The sequence below is a fragment of the Ictalurus punctatus genome, chromosome 27, assembly GCF_001660625.3.
Source record: "Ictalurus punctatus breed USDA103 chromosome 27, Coco_2.0, whole genome shotgun sequence".
NCBI classification, from domain to species: Eukaryota; Metazoa; Chordata; class Actinopteri; order Siluriformes; family Ictaluridae; genus Ictalurus; species Ictalurus punctatus.
The window spans coordinates 7,964,750-7,989,000 of NC_030442.2; the positions used below are offsets into that span (position 1 = coordinate 7,964,750).

Consider the following 24,251-nt stretch of genomic DNA (forward strand, 5'->3'; position numbering starts at 1 on the left):
TCTGGCTATATGAAGCATACCTCAAACAAATTTAATTCAATTGTTTTAATTAATGGCTTTTTTTTTCCCAGATCAAGTAGAGGAACAAATTTTTTTTTTTCCATTTTTTTTTTTTTTTTTTTTTACTCAACAAATTATGTTGAAAAATTGGAATTAATAACAAAAGTACTTTGTTGCTCCTCTTGGGGCTTTTATGACGGCCTGAATTCTTTGAAGCGTGCACATCACTAATGAAAAACAATATTCTCCATCAAGCTGGTTGAACTTTCTCGAATAACGGTTGACAGATCAGCTTTGCAGGATGGCGCTTTGTCATAGACCATTTTTTTAAATTTCCACCATAGATTTTCAATCGGATTGAGATCTGGACTGTTTGCTGGCCATGTCAATGAGTTGATCTGCTTTTTCTGAAGAAAAGCTTTAACACTCTTTGCTCTGTGGCGAGATTCATTATCCTGAAAAATGACCATCACCACCAAACCTATTTTCTATCGATGGAATGAGAAAAGTGTCCAAAATTTCAACGTACACCAATGTTCAACTGTTCAGGTCTCCCCTGGTATTTTACCTGGCATGCAACCCCATATCATAAATAAGGAAGGAAATGTGATTGTTTTCTTCAGGCAAATCATTATATGTTTCATTAGAACGGCACCAGACAAAAGTTCCAGCATCATGTCCTTGGCCAAAGCAGATTTGTGATTCATCACTGAATATCACTTTCATCCCATCATCCACACTCCCATGACTGTGTCTCTTTAGCCCACTGTAGCCTTATTTTCTTCTGTTTAGGTGTTGGTGCTGGTTTGAGTTTTCTATCCTGATGTTTGCAATTTTCCTTGGTATAACCCCATTTATTTTCCTTTTATAACCTTCCTATTTTGTTTATATTTGCACCAATTTTAGACACTGACTGGGAATAACCGGCATCTTTTGCCACACTCCGTGCTGGATTTCCTTTTTGAAGGAGTTTTATCATCCTTTCCATTGTTTCAATTGACCACTCTCTTGTTGAGGCCATGTTTCCTTTCAAAAAGTCCAAGATTAAAGTCAGTAAGCACTCTTAACTGCAGAATAATTTACTGCAGTTTTTAAGACCAGTGCCAGTATTTGTTATAGAAATGCAAATTACAAGGTGATTCCATAATTTGTTCCTCTACTTGATCTGGAAAACAATATTCCATTAATGAAAATAATTTCATTTAACTTGTTTGAGGTATGTTTCACAAAGCCAGGATGTTCAGCTGTTAAACAAAAATTGTTTTGTGTCATATCTGTGCTTTGTTTATTTGCTGCGTAGTAAAAAAAAAAAATCCGGGTGAACAATCCATAATTTTTGCCAGGGGATGTAGAGAAGTTTTTTTTTTTTTTTAAACAGTAATATTGTACTAAAAATTGAGCAGTTAGAAATAAAGTATGATAGCTGTACAGTATGTATGGTATAAACACCTTAAGTGTGGATAACTGCAGTAAATTACTGATGTCACTCAGATGACAGATGGCCTTGTGGTAATGCTTCTGTTCCCTAATAAACAACTGGTATGGACATAATGACACACAGCTATAGAGGTCTACTTCAGCTTTTCCAATTCCACTCAAGGAATCCAGTAAATCCAAATGCAACAACTTTTTCTATTTGGAAGAGACATGTCTGCACATATCAGTGTTTTCCTTGCTCTAGTGTGTTCACAAAAACAAGTATATCAAAGGTAAGGGTACTCCAGGATTAGGAGCTACTCAGCTAAGGTACTGCAATAAATAGGCAGTACATAGTACAAGTGAATAAGTAGGTAATACACAGATTACGAGTGCCTTTTTATGCACAGTTGCACAATAAGACATAATCTAATTATCGGTTTACCACAATTAATGATTATGTAGTCATAATCATCATAGTCATAATCATGTGATGAGCTGGATTAGGTGGGTCAGGAACAGAAAAACACTATAATGTGCAGTGCATCGGCACTTGAGCACCAGATGTGTGAAAACACTGGTCCAGTTGAAGAAGCTAGACATTGAAATCCCCTTTGTATTCAAAGTCCTTTTCTGGAAGGTAAACAGTCAATGTAAACAGAGAGGCTGAGCGTGAATGCAGGGAGTGACTCTGCTCACCAATCACACAGATCTGCCGCAACTTCACTAATGCAGCCTGGATCTCCTGGATGCTCGGCAGACTCTTGTCCAAATCTGTCTTTAGGACGTTGCTGCGCATCGGGTGGCTTTTCATTATTGCACTGCAAATCCTGTCAAAAATTCAGAAGTAGATTCGTCATCCTGTATACATTTTAAACAAAGTACCAAATCATAAACATGTTGTTTTTGGAGATGTCGGGTTTCTTGGTTTTATGACAGCATTGTTTGAGCATCGTGCTTGCCAAGTGGTCTAGTCTGTCGTGCCAAAAGATTAAGCGATTGAGCCGACATGCTCTTTGCGAGATTCAAAATAAATTGGAAACAGACACTTGCTATGCAACACCCGAGGAAAATGAATTCAGACTTCCTGCATTCCCACGGCCTATTATCTGAACCCAGATTTTTTTTATGTTGTTTATGCAAAGTGTAAGAGAACAGATGACAACTGTACTCTCCTCTCTCTCCCAAACATTTCCATACCTTTGATCTAGCTTCCTCTGCTGCTGGGGCTCGGTGATGCTGGACATACGAACCAGGGCACTCCCATTGGGATGATTCCAGCACCATAACTACACACACACACACACACACACACACACAAAATTAGTTTTATGATACAAGCAAAACATTGCTCCTTGTACATAAATAGCTGAAATGCTTTTGAAACCCTTAATACAACAATAAAACCTATTTTCCTGAATTACGTGCATCATTTAATCTAGGATTTGATGACATACTCTCTAGCTTGGCTTTTTCGACTCATTAACTTGCACTTTCTCTCACACTTGACATTAATTGGAGAGCACTTTGTAACTAAGGACAGCAATGATGGCAGGGACAGTGAAGCTGTGCACTCACCGGGAGACGTTGAGCTTTAAAGTAACAGGCGTACTGCTTCAGGTCCTGATCTGCCAAGGAACACGGGACTACAAAGAACTCCGGGAGACTGGGGAACAAGACACAGCACCCTTTTAAGACCGTAAACAAGACAGACACGATTACTTTCACTGTTCGCATGCAGCAACAGGACGAAGAGAGGGACTGTGAGGCCCTGGTAAAGTGTCTGTCACAATGATTGTTTATCTTTGTCCCTTTTTACACAAGGGGGGGGGGGGGGGGGGGACGGGGGACGGGGGACAATGCACTGTGTAAAGTGCTTGATCCTAATCTTAACTGGTTCTAAGTGCGTCGTCTTTGAGAAATGCTAATCGGTAAATTTACAGTAAGTAACTAGTTAGGTTACACTTAACTTACTTAGGATGAAAAAACAGGTATTACAGCACAAAGACAGAGTGCAACATATCTGTACTGTTGAATTTAAAATCCCTTCACCAGCAAGCCTTTTCATCAGTAATCTGCAAATATGAGCGTGCGATCAAATGACCAAATCAAACACATGAACCATGTAAATCCAAGCAGTTCTTTTGGACTAAACAGTGGCAACATCAGTCACTGAAATGCATTCACTCTTCCTGTTGTCAAGTGGTGTCAATTTGGTTTAAACAAAAAACTAAATAATAAAAATTAAAATAAAGAATAGTAATACAAATCACGGTTTGCTCTTTTTAGGGCTAGTTCACACGTAATGTAAAAATGTTCTTACTTTATGATGTTGATCTGAAAGTGTGTCAGTAGCAACAGTAAATGTTATCGTGCGTCACAGATCCGTTATATAAGCTTGTACTGCCTGATTTACTAAGCCTGCTGCATAAGACAATGTTGCTTTCATTAAAAGAAGATTTCTGTACATAATGAGCTAGACTTACCCTAATTTTCCTAATCCTAATTTCTCTAATAATCCACACTGCTCTTTGGAAAGAAATATTCAGTACATGCTGTATGTGTACAGACACACAAAGACACAGATACACAGGTGATGCACACACAGACAGAGGCATACACACACAAAGACACAGACGCATGCAGGCACACGCACGCAGGCGTACACACCTTGGGGAGACCAAATACTCCTCATTAATGGCACACACTCTCCATTCTGTAGCACCGGAGCGTTTGATCTCTCTGTCCCAGTCAGAAGAGCAGTCAAACATGGCTGTCTGCACACCCTTCCCCGAGTCCACTCCATTCACCTTCTCACCTATGCACAAAAAAAGTCAAAATTACTCAGTCTGGGCCTACTGAAGTGCGCTACTCAACTAATTTGCCAGTTCGTTTGTGGTAGAGTGTGGTAGAGTGTGTGTGTGTGTGTGTCTGAATTACCCGAGGAGCCGTAGAAGCACGTACCAACGTACTCGAACCCAAACAGTAGCTGACTGTCGGCTGGGTGAGAGTAGTGTGCAATAGCAAGGCAAACCTACAGCACAGGAGAGCCACATGATCTCATACAGGGCTTCATAATCACAACAATGAGCATCATAAAAATCTTCTTAAATGTAATTAAATCAGAACTGCATTATTCTTACAAGTTTACTGACATCGGACTGCACAACGATGGCTCAAATAAACTTAACAGAACAAAACAGACTTAATACGTAGCATTAATCAACAGACAAAAACAGCCCTCTCTTTCACATTTTAGATGATAATTCAGAGATAAAAGGTGTATGAATAATCTAGATTTAAGATCCATAGGCACATCGAGTAAATGTTTTAAATGCTAAATATGAATAGATTTAGACAGTGGATGAATGGAGGATGGATGTATAAACAAACAAGTGTCCACACAATGCAACCGAACAGAGATATGAATCCTGGATGGAGATTGTGATTTAATGCACCAGAGTCAATAAAACCCGATATCTTTTGTCAGGCTATCAGCTAAATTGACCTAAGCTCACCATTATGGCAGCCAATTATGGCTGCATTAGCTATGTCCATGTACACCTTTAGTTCATACACCATGTCATTCATACCACATATTCACAGCAAAATTAGCCACATCAGCTGACCACCAAGAAAAAAGAAAGAAAAAAAAAAAACAGGTCAAATCTCTCTTTCATGAGGCACACCTGTCCCTCAGTTCTTCAGTTAATTCATTCATAATGGATTTTGCTGCTACAGGCTTTCAGCCAACCGTGGAAAAATTCAAGATCCAAAGTCGAGTCCTGCAGACCAGCAGACCTGCCTTCATTACAAACTCTGGACTTTTAACGCAAGGAATTTATTTTCACAGCTGAGATGTTCAACACAGCTGAGCTTTTAAATCATTCCTGTGCTCTGATGTTCTGATGCTAGGCGTCCAATGTGTTACTTAAACAAAAAAAAAAAAACTAAGCAAAAAAGTCACGGTAAAGCCCCGTTTTCAAATGAATACACAATTATTGATTAACAGACGTTTAGACAGGTGAAAATGAAATGTCCAGTAATAACGAGGCTTTCTTTTCTGACGATTCGGCTCATCCTGCGGACTGTCTGGATGTTAAAACAGTGCAGACGGGACGCTTTCAAACGGGTGGCCCTTCTGTAATGGAAAAGGAGCATAAACTCTGTATAGAAAAACACCAGGGTGGAGGAATAGTGAGAATAGTGGTGCTGGCTATGACACCAAAAAAAAAAAAAAAAAAACCCTGCACAATGCATGTTATTCATGCAGGATGGAGACGAGGTGCAGTCACTTGTATGGCTGCATGTGCGCACGTGTGTGTGTGGGGAGCTGCGCAGCTCTGTAATTTCCTCAACATAATAAGCTATTACAGTTTGGCTTCTTTCCATCCGTCACAAAGAAAAACATGGAACTCCCTTCTTTAGCTGTATGCAGTGATTACACTCAACCCCCTTCGCCAGACACGGGAGGCGTGATTAAATCCCACACTGCGCAAAAAAAACAAAACAAAACAAAAAAAAAAAAAAAAAACACACGCACACTAAACCTAAGGGGAAAAAAAACCCTGTTAACAGACAGACTACAAGCATGAACAGGGCTCGAACAGGTGCGAGTGCACACAGACATATTCGTATCAGTGGAATGAAACACCAGAACACCTGAAAGTCAGGTCCTGAGCTAAATATTTCACTGGTAATACAGGTACAGGGGTAGTTTAGATCACCGCAGACTGAGATGGATTGACATCATTCCAAAAAAAAAAAAAAAAAAAATTGACGTGAGAGTGTGATCGAGAGAGAGTGTGATGATGACTCTGGGCGTGGCATGGTTGTGGTGCTAGATGTGGTGATTTGAGTAAGTTCCTCTGCTTTTCACACACAACAGTGGTCACCAACCCTGTTCTTGGAGATCTTTAGTGCCCACCTGACCATCTAATCATTACCTCAAGAAGTTCAAGATCAACTAAAACAGGTGTGTCAGATTTTGGTTGGAAATGAAACCTGCAGGAAGGTAGATCTCAAGGAAGAGGGCTGGTGACCGCTGCTCTAGAGTGCTACACAGGATGGTCCAAAAAAAACAAAAAGAATCCAGAGAGCAACAGATCTGCCAGCAGAAACGACCTTGTTGAGAGAAGTCGGCGGAGAGTGGCCAGACTGGTAACTCAATCAGCCACTCCTTCCAACTGTGCTGAGCAAAAAATTTAAAAAATAAAACATTCAGCACCCTTGAGGTGGATAGGCTACAAGAGCAGAAGACCACATCAGGACCCACTCCAGTCACTCAAGAATAGGAATCCAAGGCTACAGTGGGCAAAGCAAGACCAAACATTCGGCACTAGAAAAACAGAACTTTGCTTTATTTAATCAGTTGTGTATAGGCACCTGTTCAAGGCTAGCACAAACAGGAAATAATAGTATTTTTGCTAGGTAAGCCTAGCAGCACATCATAACCTATAAACAATGGGATGTAACTTCAGTGAGGTTTTCACAGAGCTGAGGTTCTAGCAAGCATCATCACCACCACGCGTAAGCCAGTGATCTCTCAAGTTGGTGTACAATGAAACAAGTCCAAGTTCTGTTGTTTCCGATTTGTGAATGTGTATTAGAAAAACGCCTGTGAGGACTTGCATAACATAACATAAGAAAGCTTGCACTGAGTAGGCTGGCTGTATCAGATTGGTATTGGGTATTGCTCGAGAGCTCTCATAGCAGCTTTTATTATTCTGTGATGGTGCCAGCACTATGAAAGGCATCATACAGTACATACTGCTTAATAATTTAAAAACACTTTGTTTCAATTGCATCTGGTTCCATGAGCCTATGGCTTAATGGGCAAATATATCCCCATTTGAAATCCACTCGTAGTACTACAGTTTAGCAGTAAAACCTTATGCTTTAAGTTATTTGGTGTTTGGATTACAAATGGTATTTTTATAGGCTTTTTACACGCTGTTATTTTCAAGGCAGAAACGAGAAGGCTGACAGCTTTCAAACAAGACCTTTTTGACCAATCATATGTTTTGTTACCTACTACCTACATCAATTATAAGCCTACTGCTGTATGACCAGATTTATGTGCATCGTCAACACACATCCATCAACCCACCAATCCATCATCATTAATTAGAACTGAAAAATGATACCACATATTTATTTGGACTGACAGCTTTTCTTTTTTTTTTTTATTACCTAGGTATTAAAAATTGGCAAAAGCCAACTTCCTACCTATTGAGCATTATGAGAAAAATACAGTTGAAGGAATTGCCTAGCGTTATCACTAGGAGCAAACTGAGTAGAAAATTCACTGTAGTGTCTGAACAATGACCCTAGCACTGTAATCAGTCACATGTGCTGTGTGAAGACTATAATTTCCAGCTACATATGTTTGTGTGCTGGTGAGCTACATTCTGCTTGCCCTACACGTAAGTGCCACAGATCAGCATTCTGTCCCGGAGGCTTCAGAGAGGCTCTGGAACGGAACTGCAACACAAATGCCTCTGTGTTTGCTGAGCGATCAGAAAGTGAGCCCCGTCCTGAATGGCCTTTTTGTTCCTCTTGTTTTCCTGCTTTTCGCACCCCCGTCTCGCCTTCCTTCGCATATTTCTCAGAAGCTGGCAGACTCGACTCGAGTCAAACTCCGCCACCACGCTTTCGTGTTCCTGCTTCTCCATCTCCCACCCACCCTCCCTCCTCCACTCCCCTCTTCACAGGCTCTGGCGATCTTACTTGCTCAGAGCGTTTGCTGGTTAATCCTACCTCAAAACTACTTCACACAAATGGTATGTGAGTCACTACTGCCTTTTCCCATTGCTGAAAGGAAACAAGCGTTTTTTCCGTTTTGACAACATGTACCGTTCTCTAACACAGGGGAAAAAAAAGTAGCATTTCATCCTTCCCCACAATGACTAAGAAACATTCCTAACGTACTGTGGAACTCTTTCATCCCTGCTCTGAGTCAGGCTGAAGGCATGGCCAATCAGAAGCTGTTATGCTAAAGCAATGATGAAACTGGGATTGTTATTTGCTTCTGTCAACTGGTGAATCAGGGGTACTGTGAGGAATGGTTATGTTGATTTTACACAAATTTCTCCAGGCAACAGCAGCTGTTATGAAGCAACCAGATGACCATGGAGGGGTTGTGTGAGTCACAGAGCATGGGACTCCCTACGTGAATAGATCTTTCAACATGAAGAATTCTTCCTCGGGTACTCGTCTGTAATATAACATAATGGTAACACATTTCTTTAAACGCTTTACTTCTATGAAAAAGAAAGGGTTTTTTTTTTTCTCGAGGAAGTATTTGGTGCATTTCCTGCTTACGTCCATTTCAAGAGAAAGGAATGGACAGAAACTGATTAGTGAGACAAAACAGAAGAAAGGGAGGTGGGGGGGGGGGCATCTGAACCCACATATCACGAGACCTTTAACTGACGAACAAGCAAGGCTTCTTTTAGGACTGGAGGACAAAAAAACATTTAATATACTGGACATTTTTTCAAGTAAGGAAAAGGAACATTTGGGCCCCAGACAGCCGTGTAGGTTGGAGAAAAGCACAGACAGTGCTTATTTCAGCCACACACTGCTAGCCAGATGGAGAGGCAGGATGAAGGAAAGAGTGACTGAAGGAGCACACAAACTGTAATCCACTCCATCCTACAGCCTCAGAGGAAAGGACCAGAGTTGTCTTTTTGCTGTGACTCTGGACAGCTCAATGCGTTTTTCAGGAGAAAGCTACAAAGATGCTCAGCATCATTAGCTGGGTAACCATAGAGAGGAACCAAATATTTACAATGATAACTCAAAAACTAAAGCTCACCGTTTATCTGTATAATTGGGGCGAGCCATCAGCTGAGCTCTAAAGCCTTTTTCACATTAATCCAACACACAAATCATAATGTGTGTATTGTATATTTGTTTGGTCTAAAATGCACCATGTGCACAAACTCAGAAATTCTCAGGAGCATGCTGACATTCCATTAGCATGACTTAAAGTGTGTGCGTGTGTGTGTGTGTGTGTGTGTGTGTGTGTGTGTGTGTGTGTGTGTGTACCTTCTTGGCACTCTCAGGTCCAGCCTCATCGAAGCGGAAGCGGACGATCCGGAAATCCTTGCAGTACAGGATTAACTCTGTGGGATTAAACTTTAGCTTCTTATTGGAGCCCAGAACCTTCTGCTTACCCTTCGCATCATTTACTGTGGAGAACAACAGAAAAACACATTAGCACGGAGATGTGAGAAAACACACATACTCACTCAACATGTATACAAACACACCATGGTGCTGAAACAACAGCAATAAAGTGGTCCTATCACATCTGTAAGCATTCAATACTGTAAAAAAAATAAATAAAAAAATAAAAAATAAAAATAAAAAAAAAGAAGAAAAGAAAAGAAAAGAAAAAAAAAGTAGTAAGAAGCTAGAAAAAAGGAAGTCCTCTCACCGGGTCAAAAATAATATCGTGGGCTATGGGCTGAGAACAAAAACCAAGCCACTCCGTTCCTCTTTTTTATATTCTCATGAAATTTATCACATTCTAGCCCACATCATTTTCACAGCCAAACAGCAGAGCTGTGAAAAGGCAGTACATGTTGAAACGCTTCATAGACCGGATAATTTACAGCAAAAGGGCACTCGTAATTAAATGCAATAATCACTCATGATAACATCTTAAATGTTTGTAAATTCCATTTTATTTATTTTTATTTTGCCACTTCAGTCGAAGTCCAAACAACAAAAACCTTCAGAAATGCTTGGATCTTCTATACTAGAGTAGTAGTCAGTGTGGCCTTTTGGGTGGGAAATTAGAGTCCAAAGAGACTGAACAGATGTGAACAGATGATTATTTCAGCTGCATAGTCTAGATCATCTTATTACGAACCACAAATATACTTTCTCCTGGACCATGGTACAATACACCACAATACTGTGGCGCAGCACAAAGGACTACTTAATATAACAGTGAAACAGATATGAAAGTGATACAAGCGTAAGAAGTAAGCTACACAAAAAAAAGTTTTATTAAAATCATGAACTCAATTCATTTCTGTAATATGATTCAATAACTATTCCTGTGATGAAGAACCATAGACGTACCACACTCTGCGAGAAAAAGGGGAGAAACAAATAGCAGGAAGCTTAGCTGTGCACGAACTTTAAAATGATCCAAAAGTCCGCTTGTAGTGAGAAGGAAAAATTGTGTCTCGGTTTGATTTTGTGTACTGGACTTTAAATGCTCAATGATCAATGCCTAAATTGATTAAATGAGTGAAGGTGGTATTCAAGTCATGGCCGCATTCGCAGGATCACTGAAAACACACCAGTGAGGTATTATGCATTGAGCGTTTGTGGTCGTCTTATTTCGCAATATTTTTTTAATGAACTGCAATCAGTAGAAGTACAGAACAATTGACCTGACTACTTATTTTACCGCTGGTTAATGCTACTGCTTTCCTTATAACTTTGGGGATGGGACACTGTACTCTTGGCATAACGATGTGATTAAATTCTGTTATTTTATACTAAATAGCAGTTATTTGCAGAGTTGCTGAGTAGACCAAATGCTCCGGTACCTTCTGCCACACAGTGGGGTATAAAAAGAGTGTGTAAGGGGGAGGAATGGGTCATTCGTAATGCTGGTTGTTTTGTGAAAGCAGTGTTTATTGTTACTGTTTTTACTTCATCTACTGCAAGGAGTTGCACTGTGTCAAGCAAAATACACACACACACACACACACACACACACACACACACACACACACACACACACACACACACACTTGTATATTAACTGTAAGTCATAGGAGTCTTAAAAAATGTCAGGGCGTAGTTCCAGTTTTGGCTTCCATGCATTAGAGGAACAGTATGATGGGTTTTCAGTGGCCCACACTCCACCTTCACTCTGGCAGCCTGACCATGAAAAGCACTTACTATGTTTTTGCCAAGCCTTGAGTCACTCATAATGGACCTTTGTTTCAGGCACACAGACAGCAGGAAAAAAAAATATCACAGACAAGCACATACACACACACACACACACACACACACACACACACACACACACACACACACAGTTTCACACTCTATCACAGGGTTTCAGGCCTTGGGGAGCTAAGTCAGCAATGAGCGGCGGCAGTGATCTAACATAAACAAGCTTAATCCAGCCAGGCATTGCAGATCGAGGCCACGGTCTGGACCGATGAGCTCATCGGCAGGTTGGCTTAAAACAGTTTGGCTAACGGGGAGGGAAAGCCCGTCATCCAAACTGGTCATGATGCAATATTCTCCTGTCAAACTCATGCCTTATTTTTTTTTCTTGGGGGGGGTGGTAGGGGGGGTTTGCATTGGCTTGTGGGTTTAAGGTTTCACGGTTTACATTTGTTTATTAGTTTAGATTCTCTTGTTAGCCATGAATAAATACTTTTAGGGGGAAAACGACTGACACAGTGATGTCAAAAAGAAGCAGTGGAGTAGTAAATGAGCATAAAAGTAAGAGACAGAATCTGATTAATTGGATGGTCAGATTTAGACTTGGTCTCAATGAGAAGCAAACAAAAGACAATTTTCCGTTTGCTTTCATAATTCAGAGGCTATGGAAAGCTGGCACTATACGGTATGATGAACAGGAGGCTCCAGAGTATCCCCAGAAAGACTCTACAAATAGTTACATATAGTCTGGCTCGCATGAAACCTCATACTTGACAAGTCAAACATTATAATGCCAGCTATAAAAAGGCAAGCAGGAACTTGAGCAGCACCATTTCCGACCTCTGACGGTGAAGCTAAACATCAGTTCTTTTCAGCTGGGAATGTGAGGGAAAATAAGATTAATTGTATAATAAGACAACGGAAGTGTCCATTAGCCACTATACCTATAAGATGCACTTGCGGTCCAGTCACATTAGCATTTCGACAGCAATGTCACAAGTGAAATTACATTTATGTAACTGCGATCAGTGGTTTCGCACCACACGCATCGGAAGCAAAGAAATGATGTCAATAGTTAAAAATAAACAACTGCAGGGTTAAAAGATGTAATAATTCAGGATGAGTGAGAATTTAACACAGAGGCACAGGAGCTGAGATCCTCTTACCAGTCACGACCTGCTCCACACATGTCAGCGGGACGTCGTGTTCTCCCAAGAGGCGGTGGACACACTGGAACCTCTGAACATGAAAACAAAAAACAATTCAACACACTGTTTTCACTGAGCGTTGTATAATAAGGTGTAATAAATAAGTTGTAATAAATGTGATGCAATTCTTCTTGTCCCTGTCTGAAAAATACACATATAATCCTTTAGATTTGTCTATGTTAAGCACCAAACTTCTCCCAAATGGACTGTCACAATATTGAGAATGCTTACTGACCACACCGTTAAAGAAAATCAACTTTAACTGCGCAAGAGAAACACATTCTGACTAAATAAATTAGCTAATAAATAAATTAGCCAAGACTGACTCTGTTAATTGGGCTGCACAACAATCATTACTACAATATTGACCTTTAAAATACTGATACTTCACTTGGCTGCAGAATGCAAATGAGTCTACAGCCCATAAAACATTTAGGAGCGGGTAATAATGCAGGGCGATCGTTACGAATGAAAACCTTATCCAAGTACATATGCTGCGTTACTGCATTTTTGTCCATATCACAAACATCAGTGTCAGCTGATTTCACCTGATGATACTGTGAATCTCTCGCGGTCATTACATGGCTAGTCAATCAGTAAATAAGATGGAATGCCTTGCTCATTTCTTACCCGAGTGCAATGGCAGTATAACAAAATGACGGTTAATCATTTTCTTACTTCGTTCTGGATCCATTTACACAAAAACACCGCAATAAGCAACTTTCGAAATGATTCACAGACATCCACAGAAGCCTCTGAAAAATCAGTGACCGAGGAAAAACTGTAGGTTTGTGCAGGTTGCCGTTCTTAATTCTGTCTAAAATATCAGCTGATAACACACAGTAAACACGGGGGGGGGGGGGGGGGGGCCTGCTCTTTAACAAGTTATGCAAGAGCCCCACCCTACAAATAGCCCAAAACACGTCATAAACCAGTCCTACATTTCACAGTACAGACAGTGAAGTGAACATTTCTGAGTTTTACACAAATATGAAATATAGGCCTCTAAGGATATGAGGAACTATGTGATTTATAGTTATACTCCATCTCTCAGTACAGCTTAACTGCGCTGAGTGTGTTACCTCTCTCACACCCTCACTGCTCTCTCTCTAACTCACTTGTCAGCTGGACTCTTGGAACTGATAGCACCACTTTATTTTACTCATTATTGTCAATTTAAATTCTTCTCATATGTGCACTTCTTGTTAGCATCATGAATACCACTCATCACAGGAGGAAGATAGTTCAATTAGTGTAATGAATGTAAAAACTTATTCCTAAAGCGAGTCAACATCTGTAATAATATGAGCAACTTTTAACACTTTGATAAAATAATGGAATGATTTCAGTACTGCTTCATTAATAAATACTGTGCTACATCCATCCATCCATCCATCCATCTTCTATACCGCTTATCCTTCCTTCAGGGTCACGAGGAAACCTGGAGCCTATCCCAGGGAGCGCTGTACTAAATCACGTTTGAATATCAAAATTAATATTAATAATATAACACTTGTGCAATAATGGACCAGTTGAAGCTTTTTATTGATCAAGGTTTAATTGCCAGTTGATAAGCTACATTTTGTTTGTGTTTTGATATTGGGTTATTATTTCTGCATTTTGGTTTTGAAGTGATATGAAGTGGCTTTCAGCACATTTGGCAACCCGGCTACTGATTAAATGCAGTCACAAGTGGTTATCCATCTTGGTTGTCCACTTGCGATCAGATCTCCTTTCTCCATGATCCCGAGCTCCATTCACAGCCAAATTGTAAACAAAGTGCTTAGTTTCCCTTTAACAGTATAACAAATAAAATGTGTTTTAATGGAATAAAATATACCTGGGCTCAGCACCAAAGTTTCACCACTGTTAATAAACACTGCGTTATTACGGGTCTACAGCTAAGACGGTGAGTTTCAGTGCAAGCTCATTAAGACTTTGATAATAGCCCGATTATGCTGATTAACCCTAGAGCTTGTAATATTTAATTCACACATCATGGTATTCGAGAAAACATGAACTAATCAGGTTGGTAACACTGAAAATAGTTACTCTGCCACAAAGAAGAGTCTAGAATGTAATACATAGCCTACCTAGTAGCTCACTAAAAGACTATTTGTCAGTTATCAAGAAACAAATGCTTAGTTAGGAGCCTGAGAGAGAGAGAGAGAGAGAGAGAGAGAGAGAGAGAGAGAGAGAGAGAGAGAGAGAGAGCGCGTGTACATGGAGTAGTAAGAGTATTAAATCTGACATGCACTTGCAGTGTGTTGTGGTTAATACACATGTTCCTGTGGTCACTGAGAATCAAACCAAATAAGCACTCGAAAATACATTCTATCATTGGCACCATGCTAGCAAGAACACTACCTAGACTACACACCACATAATATGTCTGCACTGGACTAGACTTAAACACACCCCAATGCGGTCCTAAATGCATAAATAGGTCCTGATTGTAGCACAGACTTCTTTAAATAAATAAAACCCATTGAAGCATAAGGCGCATTAGTCAAATGGTCAAGAGCTTCAGTTATTATTCACATCATTCATTAGTGACTTTGACCGTGGCATGGTTGTTGGTGTCAAACAGGCTGGTATGAGTATTTGGGAAACTACAAATCACCTTTGATTTTAAAGAAGAGCAGTCTCTAGAGTTTGAGGATGGAAACATCTTGTTGATGAGAGAGGACAGAAGAGAATGATTAGAGTGGTTCTAGCAGACAGAAAGATTTGGTAACCACTCTTTACAACTGTGGTGAGCGGAAAAGCAACTCAGATTGCACAACACGTCGAAACTTGAAGTGGATGGACTACTCTTGATTACCATCGGCATGTCGCAGCAGAAATCAAGATTAGTGTCAGAAGGCATGAACGGCATGAAACCATGGACCCAACCTATCTTGTGTCATCAGTTCAGGCTGGTGGAGGTGGTGTAATGGTGTGGGGAAAGTTTCTTGGCATACTTTGGGCCCCTTAACACCAATCAAACAACTGAATGATACAGTCTATCTGAGTATTGTTGCTGACCATGTGCATCCCTTCAAAGCTACAATCTACCCATCTTCTAATTTCTGCTTCTAGCATAAGACTAGACAAATCTGCAGCAATTATGGGCCAGACTCTCACAGGAATATTTCTAATACCTTGTGGTATCCACACTATGAAGAACTGTCCTGAGAGGCAAATGAGGGTCCTACCCAGTATTAGTATGATTACATATAACTACATATGGACAACTCGACCAACTGATTTCTTGCTTACCTGTTGTGGCAAGGAATCATGGGTAACGAAGGACACCTTGAAGTTGGTGCAGATGAGTTTTCCCCACAGGTCATCTTGACTGCTGTCTGCCCCAATGCACTTCCGCACAAAGTTTGCCTCGTTTACCACGATCTCCCCTGTGGAGAAGGAACATCGGAATGAATCAGAAGAGCATCCAAGAGTTTAAAGTCATATGAAAAAATGAGCGGGAGCAGACAATAAAAACATCGGAGAGATCAGCAGAAGAAGGACTTTTATAACCTTTAGGCTATATAAATGTTGAAAAACATTTTAGATGACCGATAACAGTATAGAAGCCTCTCTCAATCCTGATTTTCCAGTTTCCCCCTCAGGTACTACTTTACTGTTTTCCCTGGTCAAATACAGGCACATGAATGACTTGTTATGTAGCTGGGAAATTGCACTGGGTGACGGGAGCAAGGAAAATACCAGATATGAGATACATAGGACATACAAGAATGCTTGTCAAGCAGAGATGGCAAAGACAGAGCTAAAAAGACAAAGATAAGGGTCCATACTATGACGAGAATGGGTTTAGGTCAAGTTAGTGATGTCTCGATTCTTGTATAAAGTGTATATTTTAATCAGTTCATATCCTAATCCAACACAGTGGAAGCAAAATATTGTCTGCCATTAAATATGGATTAGACAGAAGTCTGTGTGTCCCTTATGACCCGTGTCTTGTTCAGGCTCCTTAGGTGAAGTGCAAACTATCCGCTTTCTCCCACTGACAGGTGATATATGTGCATTCCTGGGCTTAGAGGGCAGAGTTAATGAGCCTGCTGTTCCACCCCTGAGTCAGGAATCTACCGCTGCAATGGAAATACCCCAGGTTAGGACAGAAACTGAGACAGAAAAAGACAGAGGTCGAGTTTGACCTCACTATGCTGTGCTCAACAGCGACTCTGTCAATCTGTCCCTAGTATTTTCTTAATCCATCATCGGAGAGCCTTTCGCTCCATTTCTGAAAATCAAGCACACTACCTGGCAGATTTGCACATTGCTAAAGTTGGTACGTGGTAAAATTTGGTTGAGGGGGAGACATACATGCCAGTGCTTGCTACGTGCATTGACTGCCAGCTGTTAATTCAAATTACAACAGATTTTGCATGCACATGCTGGAACACCTCAGTATGGATCAGTAAATCAAGGGAAGTGGCTCTCTTGTACTCTTTCCCATGCAGCAATGAGCGCTGCACCAAATATACACATATACATTTAATATGATGTCAGTGCTGCAATAAAGCACACACTGATACACTTTTACAGCAACGAGTAACTAATGAGTAACTAATGCATCCTTGTGAAATTCTTTGTAAAAGTGAAATAAAACAGTTTTGAGCTTCTTTTTCATAACATGGCTTTAATATTTTGTTGGAGCTCGGTTCGCAAAATACTAGTCCTGCAAGATAGATCTAGAGTCTGGTCCATTCTGTCGATAAACATGCCCATGGTTTGAATGACACTCTAAACGGCAAAATATGTTTAATCACCACCAACCATTTCAAACAAAACTCAAACTAATTTCAGACTAAATTAAGTGGCTTCCCACTGGAAGTGCGCATACACGGAAGCACCAAAAACCAAATCAGATTACAACACTCAAGATTCGGTAGCTTGTGGCCAGAAAAGTGTACAAAATATATCTCTGTGAATCATGGACACAGTATCTGAGCATAAGCCTAGCAAAAGACAGTAATCTAACTATACATCTCATTATAAATATAAAGCATTATTAAAGTGCACCTATTATGGTTTTTCAAATATTACCTTTCATGTAGTGTGTTATGTAGCAGTTTGTGAATGTAAATAATCTGCAAAGTTAAAAAAAAAAATCAAAGCGCATGACAAACGGAGTTATTGACTCCTAAAAGAAGGAATCGATTCTGAACAGCTGAAATGAGTCGTTAGTGATTCCAGACTTACTTCCTGTACTAACCTACGTAGGTTTATAACAAAAAACCCCGTCTCTGGTCTTCATCAGTTGCTCGTGAACAGACGGAGCTGAAACTTGTTACAGTAGTGGGCGTTTCCTTTCTGAAACACTCTGACAGTGGTAGACCAATCACGACAGACTGGGATATCTGACCAGTCAGAGCAGAGTACGCTCTCTGAAAGGAGGAGTTTAGAACGAATCCTTTAGAACGGATCATTTAACGAGTCGTTTGTGACACTGGGGGGGGGAGGTAATGCTGCAATTTAAATTATCAGCACATTAAAGTGTTTGTGACCTTGGATGCATGTAAATCTATTGTACGAGACCTTTAAAACAAAATTAGGCACGTTTCAAACCCATAATAGATGCGCTTTAGAAATGTTGTAATGTTTTTTGCCACAGGGCTCGTCCCTCTGGGACATCCATAACTCTGAACTGAGGAGGTATTACAGCACAATGGAAGCCAGTGAGTCACTGAGCTGAATCTGATCCAGCAGTTTGGATCATGGAGCATTGTGGAAGAGTTCGTGCAAATCAGCACTGGCACCTGGGACAAAAATCTGTGCACTTTCCCCAGAGAAATGAGGTCCAACATAACTTTTTTTTTTTATATTTGTATGTTTATCTGTTGTGTAGATCCAGCTAAATACTCCCATAAAACTTTACTGCACGTAGGTTATACTCTACTAAGACGAATAAACTCTTCATTTTTACACAAACTTCAAAGGGGGGAGTGTTCATCAAAGACAGGTGCAGCCAGGTCTTCGTAGGGCTTTAAAGATCTAGTGGGTCTGTGGGGCATGAAGATGGCCGCATAGAGAACAGACGCCTTTCCTGAGCTCCTCACTTATTAATTTATATCTTCCGGTATTTCAAAGTAACGTTCATAATTGGAAGAGTTTTACTTCCCGTATTGGGCATGATAATATGAGCACTGATTAAAATTCATTCATTGAGACACACAAATGTGTCACTAATGAGTACCAAGAAACCCAATAAGACCCCACAGACAGCTCACCTAGCCATCAGCCAGATGTAGAGCAATTAGCAATGGAAGGCAATGCATTCTAAAATTATCAATGAAAAACTATCAATGAGCCCATCGTAGTAAATGCTTTGGGTCCACACACTAAAGTTTAAACTGTTCAGAAAAAGAGAAATACTACTAATAGCAGTAATAGAGTGAAATCTTGCAGGTGGAGACGGCCTGTGACGAAGCATGCGCTCGCCTCAAACACGTGAAAGGATCTATTCTTTGAATAATCCCATGTTTATTAGACTGATTTATTTTAAACTGAGCAAGCATTACAGAAGAACGTGTAGTTGACCCCAAGACACATCTCCAGCTGTGTCCAAACACTTGCATCTGTTTGCTCAACTGCTTTGTAAAAATATCTTCAATTTGCAAATCCCAGCAAATCACAAGAAACTGAAGCCATGTCTCTCTGACAGTTTCTGGGAACACATTCACTTCCTTTCTAAGAAGTCCACATCAGAGCCAAAGGAAAGAAGACGAACTTGTGTTTCTGTCTTTCTGTTTTGGGGAATGAAAGGGGGGGACCATAAACAGAAATAGTGTGAGGGTGTGGTTACCACAGCTGTAAGTACTTCGGTTTTAAGGAGAAGAAGAGTGTTTGTTAGCAGCAGAGGCCCACAGAGCCCAGACCTACAATGCCAGCTGGGACTCTTTAGAAAAGGGTACTGCAGTCCAGGACATAATTCAACACTGGACATGTGCGTTTATGTATTTATTGCTGCCTGTATTTATTACTGCTTGTGTAGTCCGGTGTCAGTGCTAGTTTTTCATTATACATTATATTAGGACATACTGTCATGACCATAAAAATCACTGCAACTCTGTTTTACTTGTATTTTCATTTAAACAATTTATTGTCATACCTTGAGTTATCTCCAAGGACATTTCACAGCTGCAAAGCTTTACAGATCACCTTTATAATTTGACTGTTCAAAATATCAACTTTTTTTTTTTTTTATCTGTCCGTTAACCTGTCTAATTGGTTTTCAAATACCCATTTTATTTCTGATGGCTGGGTTTTCTACTTTGTATTACAGTGGCTGATTATTGACATCTTTATTTTACCAGCCAGAATCTCCCATCTTTCCTTATACACGGTGTTGTGTGAGTTACTCAAAAAAGTAATCCACTACAGATTACTAATTACTACTTTAAAATTGTAATCTGATTACATTACTGATTACTGCGTGTAAAAGGTAAGCAGATTACTAATCACTTTACTTTCAAAATCTAACCTACAAAAATACACTACAAAGTGAAACGCAGAGTTCTTTCAGTAACTGTAGCGCAGGTCAATGTATGACATGATCAGAAAAAGTTGGATTGATCATAAAAATAGTCTCGGGTGTCGTCACTCTTTGTAGGACTATCAGACCGATCAAATATAAAACTTTTCTAATTACGCTAGTTTGGTGTCTCTAACCAAGGCGAGGCACGACTTCGCTATCAATGTATGGGTTTAGCTGCTACAGAGCCATGCAGAGTACATTATTTTTCCTTATGCTCGTTCATGAATCGTCATATCATGTTCACGTAAACTGGAACTCATATAGACATTTACACACCTTGTTTTCCTGCTCAGCATCAGAGCAGGTTAGTGTTTCAGTTTTCATATATTAGTGTTCAGCAGAGTTAGTGTTCGGCAGAATTGAGAGACTGTCAGCCAATAAGACACGGGCGTTTCCACGTATTTTCCTGTAATCCCCGTCTGATTGGTTTCGCCTCCGTTCACTGAAGATATAACATTACAGGCGGTCTTCTTTTACTGACGTTCAGTTACGTAGTGACAAACCGCTCCAAGTGGAGAATTATTCGGGGCTAAAGAAACAATCTTCGGGGCAAAATGTGATTTATTAAAAAAATTAATTTTACTTAATATTGTTTTCTTAACAATAAATTTGTAATGCAAGTAACGTAATTTTATTGACATCAGTAACCGTAATACATACATTTTAAATGTAATGCATTACATTACTGCGTTATCAGAAAAAGTAATTAGATTACATTATTAAAGTAAAGCATTACATTAACCCTAACCCTGCTTATACATACACATTAATGTTACATCACATCAACACTATGTAGTCAACGTAGGTAGTTTATAGTTTCTAATGGTGAAGATAATCAGTTATTTGGTATTGGTGTCTCACATAATTGGTTATTTATTTATTTACTTATTCTAAAAACGGGCAAGAGTTTGAAAAGAATGGCCTTGCCTTCCTTTCTTCAAAATTAAAATAACGTTCATGAGTAAACCTGTAGTCAGTCCAGACCTTACATTATTTTTTTGAAGCAGTTTTCTTACTTTTTTGGTAAGTTTTTACAAATACATGTTGTTGTTTTTTTTAATTCAACATTATTATAACCTAGATGCAGTCTTTTCTATGGTTGGGGCAAGCAAAGCAATTCGAGAACAGGCCAGTCTTATAACTTCATTCAAATATAACATGGTTCAAGATTGGTCTAGCCTTCACAGTAGCTGAAATCAGTTAAATTGACCACTTCCTGCTGCCATTAATCCACCTGCAGATGTCATTTTTAATATTTAATGTTAAGCAACACAACACATTCCTTTTACTTAGATAATAAACCAATAATTATTATGGAAGCATTTATTGCAATGATATTTACTCATATTGCTTATTTATTTATACCACTTCGTGTAACTTCAAAGACACCCTGCGTTCTCTCGTCCGGTTCCACTGAATACCCACGCACCCCCTCAGAGTTTCCTTTTCAGCTGACAGCACCACATGTTGGTTTGCTTGTTTATAGGCATTGCTTGCTCTCAGACTTTTGAGTGTGTGTAGGGGGTGGGGATGTTGCCTAATCAGCAGCCTGGCCTCCCGCTGTATTAATTAGTAGCCCTAGTCTGCTGATGTGGCAGTAGCAATGGTAGCATTACAGTGCATTCAACTTAACATATCACAAGTGTGTCTGATAAGGCCTCTTGGTCATGTTATCAAAAATACTTCAAGTGTAACACTACAACAACAATGATTCAGTGGTTTAAAAATGGCTTTCTACTGACGCAAAGTGTGAAGCTGGGGGTCATTGAAAAGTAAACTGGAAAGTGGTCATGTATACATGGAATTAGTATTTATCATATCTGTAATAAAATAGTCGCATTCTTTGATAATACCCTAGCATGTGGATGGTGAGACAAGTGCTTGGATCAGCATATACTACAAATGTCTGATTTTCAATACAATACTGATAGCTCTGCATCAGCCACTAGCGGTTACAGATCCGTTACTGACATCACAGTAACGCAACCTATTCTCTGCAAGCCTGTGGAAAGGATCATGAAAAAAGTCAGTCATGACAGCAACATGCATTAAGAAAATGCGTGTCCGCATGCTCGGTGTTGATATGGGAAGAAAAACAGAACTAGAGTGTAACTCCCTGAAGAATGAGTCCTGCTGTGCCTTTTATGTTTAAAGTGCATGCTGTTCGAAAGTGTTACATAAAGTGAAAACATCTTGAGCTACATGCTATTAGAATGTAGTCTAACGGGTAGGGTTTTCTCATTCCCTTCACGCAGCATATCTCATGTTAAGGAAGTGACAAACGGTATGTTTACACAACACCGATGCACTAAAAATGGAAAAGATTTTCCTTCGCGTACAGACGACAACGTTGTCGAAATGATTCCCGTTCACACGGATCTGCGAAAATGACTAAAAACGCTGTATTATGCACGCCATGCCGTTTTTGGGGGTTTTTTTTGTATAAACCTGTGTCTTGTTTGTAATTGCTTGATGTCCATGAGAGCAGAGTATTTTTGCTTATTTTTTTTAACAAAAACATTAAAAGGTTCAACAAAAAAGACAATTTTTCACAGCCTTCTTTGCTCATATTTACCAAGGGTGCCAATATTAGTGGAGGGCACTGTACCTTTCCATTTGAGATCAAGCTACCTCTCAACATTGAACTCTCAAGGTTGATTTTTCCTTTATTCTGATGTCACCTAAATGCCTTTTTACTTTCATTTGCCTTAAGGTGCTCCTCTAAAACACTTAGGTGCTGCAGCTTAGCCTTTCTATGGTAGGGAAAACATATATTCTCACTTTTCCTATACATAAACACACACACACATTATATTATATTATATTATATTATATTATATTATATTATATAATATTATATAATATTATAATATATAATATAATTATATTATATATATATATATATATATATATATATATATATATATATATATATATATATATATATATATATATATATATATATATACACACACATACATATATATATATACACATATACATATACATATATATATATATATATATATATATATATATATATATATACATATACATATACATATATATATATATACATATATATATATATATATATATATATACACACACACATATACATTATATATATATATATATATATATATATATATATATATATATATATATATATATATATATATATGTATGAAAAGTGAGAATTTCTGCTGTACATGGAATCTCCCCCAAACAGATGACTGAAAAAAGGCTTAGGGTGCTCTTTTCTCCAAGTGTCTACCTCCCACACCATTCCTCAAAAGTCAGGGTGAATGCTTTATTAGTCATGTATGCACGGTTGTTATAAGGTAAAGAGTAATAACCCTAGTAATACACTCTGCCTTCAATCTGCTTACTGGAGACCCATGCTGGACAGAAGAATACCACTATAGCTAGTGATATATACACAGTTACTGTGTGATTTAACATCACATTTAAGGTAGTTCTGATGGATGGATGCTATACACTGAGAACAACATTGGACAAATGAAAAACTTACACGGTAAAGCACCTTCTAAAAGTAAACAGAAAATGCACATACACATCTTATAATCAGACCATGACAGAAAAGGTGTAGTGCTAGGCTTTGTATTCTCAGAAATGTCTTTGCTGTCATGGTGTTGATGGAGTGATGCCTATAGTACTGGGAAGCATTTGTTAGGGGGGAAAAAAAGATACAGATGTAACATATATATATATATATATATAGTGTTATTTCCTTAGCAATATGTGGTTACTGAAACAACACTGAAGGCTGGTAGAGTATGGGGAAGTGTGATCATGACCCTGTTGCAGAATAAAATAATATTAAGAGGAAGCGTAAATGTGACGGTTATAATTTACAGGAAACATAAAGCAAGCAAATAAGTGGCTAAAAAAAAAAAAAACCGGTTTCTTATAAAATGGTCACATATGACCAATAAGACACGGTCAAATGAATTGATTATTACAGAGGATAGCTCAGTTGCCTTTACAGGAAAGCTAGAACAGAGAAGCAGACTTTCGAAAGATGAAACAATGACACTTTAAGACTGCAAACTGTCATGGAAGAAAATGCAACGCTGAAATAGCTGTAACCTTTCTCACCTTTTAGATACAAATTTCACACATTTAATGAAGGG

The 24,251-nt window shown here is 39.1% G+C and overlaps 1 protein-coding gene across 1 annotated transcript in view; it reads right to left on the reverse strand.

Moving 5' to 3' along the window:
- mtmr10 (myotubularin related protein 10) overlaps positions 1–24,251 on the reverse strand; it is a 35,414-nt gene that overhangs the window by 6,836 nt on the left and 4,327 nt on the right. Inside the window, exons 3-10 of the mRNA XM_017458701.3 lie at positions 15,813–15,949; positions 12,510–12,582; positions 9,469–9,611; positions 4,357–4,450; positions 4,087–4,234; positions 2,995–3,082; positions 2,617–2,705; positions 2,116–2,246 (exon numbers count right to left, since the gene is read on the reverse strand). Coding sequence (XP_017314190.1) covers positions 2,116–2,246; positions 2,617–2,705; positions 2,995–3,082; positions 4,087–4,234; positions 4,357–4,450; positions 9,469–9,611; positions 12,510–12,582; positions 15,813–15,949 — 903 coding nt within the window. The remainder of the gene's footprint in view (positions 1–2,115; positions 2,247–2,616; positions 2,706–2,994; positions 3,083–4,086; positions 4,235–4,356; positions 4,451–9,468; positions 9,612–12,509; positions 12,583–15,812; positions 15,950–24,251) is intronic.